At 56.8% G+C, this 7385-nt stretch overlaps 1 protein-coding gene across 1 annotated transcript; it reads right to left on the reverse strand.

The window, feature by feature from the left end:
• Nucleotides 1–473: 473 nt before the first annotated feature.
• Nucleotides 474–6720, reverse strand: TRNP1 (TMF1 regulated nuclear protein 1). The gene is made up of 2 exons (XM_032301878.1): nt 5749–6720; nt 474–1268 (listed from the first exon to the last, which is right to left on the reverse strand). The coding sequence occupies exon 1, from the start codon at nt 6593–6595 to the stop codon at nt 5915–5917; it is 681 nt and encodes a 226-aa protein (XP_032157769.1). The 5' UTR covers nt 6596–6720; the 3' UTR covers nt 474–1268; nt 5749–5914.
• Between the last annotated feature and the right edge of the window lie 665 nt (nt 6721–7385).

Consider the following 7385-nt stretch of genomic DNA (forward strand, 5'->3'; position numbering starts at 1 on the left):
CCCTCCCTCCTCACCGTAAAGGCTCCCCACTGTTGCCAGCCCTGGAGAGCTGCACCATCCCTTGCCCCTTTCTTAAGACCACATTTTTGGAAATAATCCCTTTTGAAATCTCTTCCCAGTTTGAGGGTGCCCTGCCTCCTGCTGGGGCCCTGACAGGACAAACAGGCCCTTGTGGTCACCAGCACAGTCACACACAATCTTTCACGGATCACCACACTGCCCTGTCATCACAGATGGGTGCCACCTTCCTGCGTGGGTCCCAGTCCCCTCCCCCAGCTTCCTCATCCCACCCTTCACTGGGGGAGACTTCCTGGAGAGGGTCAGCCCAGAGCCAGATCCAGGGGGAAAGCAGTCTGCAGTCAGTCAACAGGGCCAGATTGCCTCAAGGAACCGCTAACCTAAAGAGTCATGAGAGACACATAGAAAGGAAAGGCAGTAGGGACACTTGCAAAGCAAACCTCAAAATCACATGCCTTTGTCTCACATTATTTGAAATTTATTCTTCCTGAATGTGTAAATCAGGAGACTGATTCAAGAGACATTCATTTCGCGAATAATACAAGTTATGGGTTGTGTGTGAGTAAATGTGCCCCCCCTTCCCTTTTTTATCAGGATATTTGAATAAATATGCTCCCTTTTTTCATTTTAAATGTTACTTCCAATTTTTACGCTGCCGTTGCCGCTGTGTCTCTCTGAGGAAGAGGTGCCCCTCCCCCTGAGCCAGCAGCAGGCCATTTTTCTGAGAGTCCACAGCCACTCCCTAGTCAGAGAGGACAAGGACAGTGGGGGAAGGAAGCAGGGATTTCTCAGACCAACGTTTCCTCTCAAATAGGCCTCCCAGCATTGTTAGAGTGAGAAGCCATGACATTGACCAAAATGCAGACCCCAGCTGCACTGTGACTGAAGAACAATGACTATATTTAAAAAAGAAATCCTTCTCATGTTCACATTACAAATGTTTGCTGCTTTCTTAAATAATCTGATTGCATCTCAGAGGACCTGTTGTGACATTTCCAAGCATATAGTGTCAGCCAAAATCAAATGTGGCTTATTAAGGAAACTCAGAGTAAAGGAACCTTCCCCAGAACCCAGCACCTTGCCACTGTTAAGTGCAAGGCGTCTGTGAAGGGAGGACAGTGCCAAGATAGTATGGGATCAATTCCGTTGGGTAGGGTTGTGGGACGTCTTCCTGAAGGAGATGCCCACGGCAGGAGCTCAATCCAGGAGTCCAGATCCGTAGAGTGGTGGTTCTGAGGAACTGGGAGGAGCTGGAAAGAATAATTTCAAGAGCTTTAATTACCTCCTTCCCACAGTGACCAGCCCCACCCAAACCCTTCAACATCTGCGTCAAGAGGGCCCACTGTGGAGACAAGGTACAGGATAATATTATGGAGCAGGGCTCCATGGCTCCCGTCCTGGAAGAGGTGGGGGCTCCTGGGGTAAGAAGAGGTTCCCTTGGGCCTTTTTCCTTGGCTGAGATCCCCACGGGTCTGAGCAGCTGGAATGGAATGTTCCTGGGAAGAAAAGCCTGCCCCTCCTCCACCTCTCTCCTTATGGAGTTCCCCAGGGCACACAGTGTGGGGAGAAGGAGGATCATTCCAGGGATTCCTGATATGGCGATGATCTGGGAAAGCCAAGCCCCAAAGCGACGCCTGGGGTCTCTGCCCTAGCAGCCTCTCCTGGGCTAGGCAGATTGCCTCTATCAAACATTTATGAATCTCCACTATGTGCTTAGTGTGACCTCTCATTCAACAGTCAGGAGTTATCCTCTCTCCAGCTCCCCAATAAAACACACATACACACACAACTGGCCCAGAGAAGGGAAGTCATTTGTCCAACTTCTTCCAGCTGAGAAGTTATAGGCAAACACTGAATCCCAGATCTGTCTTATTCCAAGCTCGGGGCGCTTTCTGCCCTCACCATGGAGCCTGTCACCCTTCTCCCCTGCCATCCCAGGCTCTCTACTCTCCTTGGCATGACACCTTTCAGCCAGGTGTGCAGGGAGAGGAGGTAGCCCTCCAGGCAAGCCCAGGCCCTGAGCATCATTGGCCTGCCCTTGCCTGAAGCTAGGTGTGCTGACTCAACCTGACTCACCCCCAAGAGCCCAGACAACCAGGGACAGGAGCCAGCTTCTGGGTATGTGCCCAGACCTTGGCGGTGGTGACTGGGGAGGGGGATACACCTTCTGCCACCCTTCCAGCATTTCATTACATCCCTCCCAGATCTGAGGACCAGGGGCCATGGTATTTAGACATAAAGGGTAAGAGCCCAGAAAGCCCCTCAAATGGAGCCCTTACTATCCTGGTAAATGAAAAGCCACATAATGTTTAAAGGACCCTTCATTTACAGGTTCTAGGTCCTTAGGCAAGTCATCTGCCCTACCTGATCCTCAGTTTCCTCATCCATGGAAATGGGGATAGTAACCCCTACTTTTCAGAGTAGCTAGGAGGAATAAAACAGATAAAGTGCTCAGCACAGTGCCTAGTGTGGAGATGGGTAATATATTCCAGAACCAAAGAATCTGGCCAGGCTTCGGTCAAGCACTAATGCAGGAAGAAATAGGCTGGAGATTTCCGACTTTCCCCCTTCCCCTGGCTGTAAAGCAAGAGCCTCTCTTTTATCTCTGAGAAGGCTGGGCTATTGGGTTTTCTCTAGGGACCTGGCGAGGGCGGCGGGGGGTGGGGGGTGAGTGGGGTGTGCAGAGGCGGAAGCTTCCGTGAGACTGCCCGCTACAGGTTTGGAGCACCACAGTTGTGACCTGTTTAAGCCTGATCTCTAGGAAGTCACCGTGGTCCCCAGATGGCTGCAGAATGCATTCTGATCAATTATTAGTGTAACAAATCAGATGGAGACCGCCAACAGGGGCAACCTTTTTTCCAGGAAAGTCTTTCTTGATGAACCTTCCTCCTGAAGTCCGGGGCCGGTCGCAACCACAGGCCCAACATTACGTCTCTTCTCCGAACGACTGCCACGCCCCGCTCATTCTGCCAGACCCTTAACTCGAGGCCTAGGAAGGCTAGGCAGGCGGGGACCAAGCCTGATCCAGGCCACACCCCCAAGCCCCCAAGCCCCGGGAAACAGCCCCACACTGCCCTCTGGTGGCACCGCCCAGAGACGCCTTCACTGGGCTAAGGCCCTCCAAAAAAGGGAAGGGCTCATCCAGGGGAAGGGCCAAGTTCTAGAACACTGAACCCTCAGCCCCAAAAGCTGGCCTGAAGAAGGGCTCCCGTTCTCATTTCCCCTTGCTGAAACCCCAGATTCCCTGCTGATCATGGAAGTTCTTAAGACCCCCAACGCTGGGGCCATCAAGAAAGTATTCCGGAGGCGGGGTGGGCTAGAGGGGTGTCAGTCTCCAGATCCAGGGACTATAGTTATTTGTGAAGGCCTAAAAATAGCCCTCTAACAACACAAATTGCCCAGCCCCAGAGGGTCCCCTGGGATAGTGATTCCCAGGGAAGGCTGCCTAGATGAAGGCTGGAACCCTTAAAAAAGCAGAGACCCTCTGAAATCGGTGCCCCTTCCTGAGCCCCTGGTAGATACCAGTGCTTGTTGACTGAGGAGAAAATGGAGCCTCCTAGAGGGGGCTGGGAGACTCAGACAGGGGTGGGAAAATGACTTTTGTTAGTTGGCTGAGGAGTAGTGGGCAGAGCACTGAACCATGAGCTGAGGTTCAAGTCACTGAGCACTGTATTCCCCAGGTCAAGGCCTTTGGTGAAAGGCAGTGGAACATCTAGAAGGGGGGAGGGGGACAGGGCTGCCTGTGACACTAGGATGAATCTCCATCTCCCACACACATGCATCACTTTCTCCATCAAGAGCTGTCTCTAATCCCTCATTCCCCACCCCCTCTCCAAATCAGGACAAAGCTGATGATGCTAAATCCTAGAGAAAGGCAACACTGATGGCACAGAGCACTTTACACCACTAGCTAAAAGCTGCTCTGGACTAAGCGTCCCTCTCCCGTACAACGCAGAAAACCACCAGTCCTGGCTGCAGCCCAGCACTGCAGCTGGAGCTCCTCGCTGTCACCTCCAAGAAGTCCTTGTTCTCTCTGGGCCTTTAGACCCTGAATGAACTGAGTAGTTTCAGAAGGTTCTCCCTCTTCACGGAGGCCAGAGGATGCCAGGGCCCCTCATTGCTCTCCTGGTCCCCATGCTCTCTCAGACTCCTTGAGACCTCCTCCTGGACTTCCCTACTCCAGCTAAGAATGAGGTTTGGAAAGGCCTAGATGTTAGAAACCAGCCCAAAGTTTGTACCCAAAGAGAGGAAAAGGAAGGGCTAAAGAGAGTCAGGTGAGGGCCCCCCGGGGTCTGCCTTTCATAGCAGTGCACTGACCCTCAAGACTCTAAGATTAAACCAGATTCCTAGGACTCTGACATTCTCATCCTACCCCCTCTCCCCTATTCCCAAGCCCTGACATGAGGAAGGACAGCTATGTCCAGAGAGGGACTGAGGAATCTGACCCAGAGAGGAGGCAGAGTTGTTCCAGGTCTCACAGCAGACAGGCTGGACACCAGCTCCCTGTAGCCCCTGCCCCTGGGCAGGAAGGAGACACCATGGGGAAGACACACACAGGCCTGGGACCTAGTTCTGTCCAGTGCTGGCATGTGACCTTGCCACTCTGTAAAATGAGGACTTTAAATTGGTTCCTAGCTCCAGCAGCAAAAGCAGTGCCTGTTTCTAGGTGTGATTTGAAAGAATAAACCATTCCGCCTGTGACTTAAGGGGGAAGAAGACAGACCTCTCCCTGTGTTAACCTCACTATAGCCCTTCCCAGAGCTGAGGACAACCACTTCACAGGCTGACAAGGGAGGCTGCAGTCCAATCAGGTGATAAGCGGCACAGCAGCAGCCAGGCAATTCATAGCTGGGGGGGGGGGGGGGGTGAGGGGGGTGGGGGGGGTGGTTCCTGAAGGGCATGTGGACAGGAAGAGAAGTCAATCTCATTTCAGGTCTGGCCCTTTAAGGCCCCCCCTTTCTAGAAGCAAATGACATACCTGCCCTCTTGGGGCCTGTTAAAGGATGTATGTAACCTGGCTCCATCCCTGGCAAAGCCATCTTAGAGACAGGTTGGGAGGGGGTCCCCTAGGAGAGCAGGTGAGGCCTTTGGTAGTTACCAAATACCCCACCCTGGTCATCTAAGTTACTTTTGGCAAAACTGCTTGAGACAATGAGAAAAGATCTGTCTCCTACAAGTGGAAGGGCCTAAGTATGATGGAAACAAATCCATAACCTCCCTGAGATGCCACCCCCTCCAAATGGGAAACAGGGGCTTAGGAGAGAATTCAGTGGTACATCGCTGGCCCAGCACCCCACCCCATTTTGGGACCTGTTTATTCTGTCCTCCCCAAAGGTGTGGAGCTGGGCAGTGCCAGAAAGCAGCAGTCTCAAGGGCAAGACTCTTCTTAGAGCCACAAGGGACCCAGGAAAGGCAACGCGGGTTGGTGGGGGAGGGCGGCGGCGAGGGGAGCGGAGGGGAAGAGGCCGGGTCAGTGCAGCAGGCTCCGACTGGTAATAAAAGTTTGCCGGCAAACCCCTCTTGGAATCTGAGCATCTTCAATTTCCCCAACTCTATAATGGGGACTTGGTGCTACCACCTCACCCCCCCGGGAGGACTGGGAGAGGCCGTTACAAAGTGGCCAGCTTTACTGGGGACCCAGAAGACTCCATTAGCCCCAGGGAAGGGAGATCCGGGGCCCGGTACCACCCCGCCCCGCCCCCTCAGATGCACTAGCCGCTCAGACCGCACCTCAGCCTCCTTTACTGGGCCCCTGGCCCCCCGACTGTGTCTTCTTGGGGTCCGTCAGTCCGTCCATCCGCGTCGGTGATGCCGTCCATCCAGCGGACGTCCCAATCTGTCGGCCGGCCCCTCGGCGATGGCCTGTCGGGAGTGGCCAGGGCCCCCCACGCTGAGGTCAGCGCTGGGGGGAAGCGGGGCCGCGGGGCGGGCTTCGGCGGAAGGGCGAGTCGGGCTCCGGGCCGTGGCCCCGCCGCAAGCGCCCAGCACCCCAGGGCACGCAGCCTCCCAGGCCTAACGCCGAGGCGAGCAGCGCAGGCGGGCGGCCCCGGCGGCCGCGGCGCGGGCCCTTCTTGAGGCGCGAGCCGTGCGCTGCCAGGTAGAGCTCGGCCTGCGCCACGCCGCCGCTCAGGCGGCCCAGGCTCTCGGCGCGGTGCGCTAGGCGCAGCTCGGCCGCCAAGAAGACGCGGTGCAGCTGCAGCACACGGCTCTCCAGCTCCGACACCAGGCGCCTGCGGCCCTCCACCTCCAGCAGTCGCCGGCGCGCTTCGGCCAGCTCCAGCGCTCGGCCCCCGGCTGCCCCCGCCGCCGCCGCGCCCCCTGCCGGCGCGGTAGCCCCCGCGCCCCCGTTAGCGCCCTGGCGCCAGCGCTGCAGCTCCTGCCCCTCCGCCGAGCCCGCCCACGCCGGGGCCGAGTCGGCCGGCGCCGAGACCGAAGCCGGGGTCGGAGTCAAGGTCGGAGATGGGGGCGGGGGCTGAGGGGACGACACGAGCTCCCGGGGCGGCGGCGGCGGGGACCCCGGTTCCGCGGTCCCTTCCTGGGCCCCCGGGCCGCAGGCGCTGATGCGGCAGCCCGGCATCCCCCGCCCCCCGGCGGTCTGTTGCTATGTGTCCTCGGGTCAGGCCAGCTGCCCCCGCGAAGGGGAGGACTGAAGCCGCGCACGCGAGAGAGATGCCGCGGCAGCCCCCGCCCGAGCCGCGGGTGCATCTTATAGAGCACGGGGCGGAGCGAAGCGCAATACAGCCAATCAGAGACTGGCATGCCTGAGCCCGCCTCCCCTGCCCCGCCTTCTCAGGACACCGCCCTAACCCTTCGGGTCCCTGGTCCTCTGTCCCGCTCTGCCTAGCTGGGGCACCCAGTTCCCATCCACCTCCCCCCTAATTTAGGGTAGAAAGAGGAACGCATATTCTCTGGTCTAGTCCCTGAGTCATAAGCTCTGGCAGTTGATGCTTAGAAATAATGGACTCCAGTAGCAAGTCAGTGGCTGACTTTCGCAGCGAAAGGTCGGGCGCGGGGGTGCCTAAGGCCACACTGAGTGCCAGTGAGAGTCTGGACTAGAACTCTAGGGACTTGACTCCTTGCGCAGTGCTCCTTCCCAAACCGCACCCTGCCGCTTGGCCGAATCGGTTTTGGGGCCACAAGTCTCTCCAGGACCCCATCTCCAATCTCCCTGGGTCAGTGAAGAGGTTAATGTAGAGCGGTGTGACCCGGCGTTCAGATGGAGATCTGGCCCGGTTGGGTCCCCACCGAAGAAGCCCTTGCAGAACAAACCACAGCGCAGCTGCTGAGCCTGGGGCGGCTTTCTCAAAGGAGCCCCAGACCCAACGGTGTGCAAAATTCTTTCTGTGCCCTTGTTCCTTTTTGCTCCT

Source organism: Mustela erminea, chromosome 10 (genome assembly GCF_009829155.1).
Source record: "Mustela erminea isolate mMusErm1 chromosome 10, mMusErm1.Pri, whole genome shotgun sequence".
In the NCBI taxonomy this organism is placed as follows: domain Eukaryota; kingdom Metazoa; phylum Chordata; class Mammalia; order Carnivora; family Mustelidae; genus Mustela; species Mustela erminea.

What these genes read in the sequence shown, in the direction of transcription:
- TRNP1 (XM_032301878.1), bottom strand. Translation starts at nt 6,595, where the DNA reads ATGCCGGGCTGCCGCATCAGCGCCTGCGGCCCGGGGGCCCAGGAAGGG.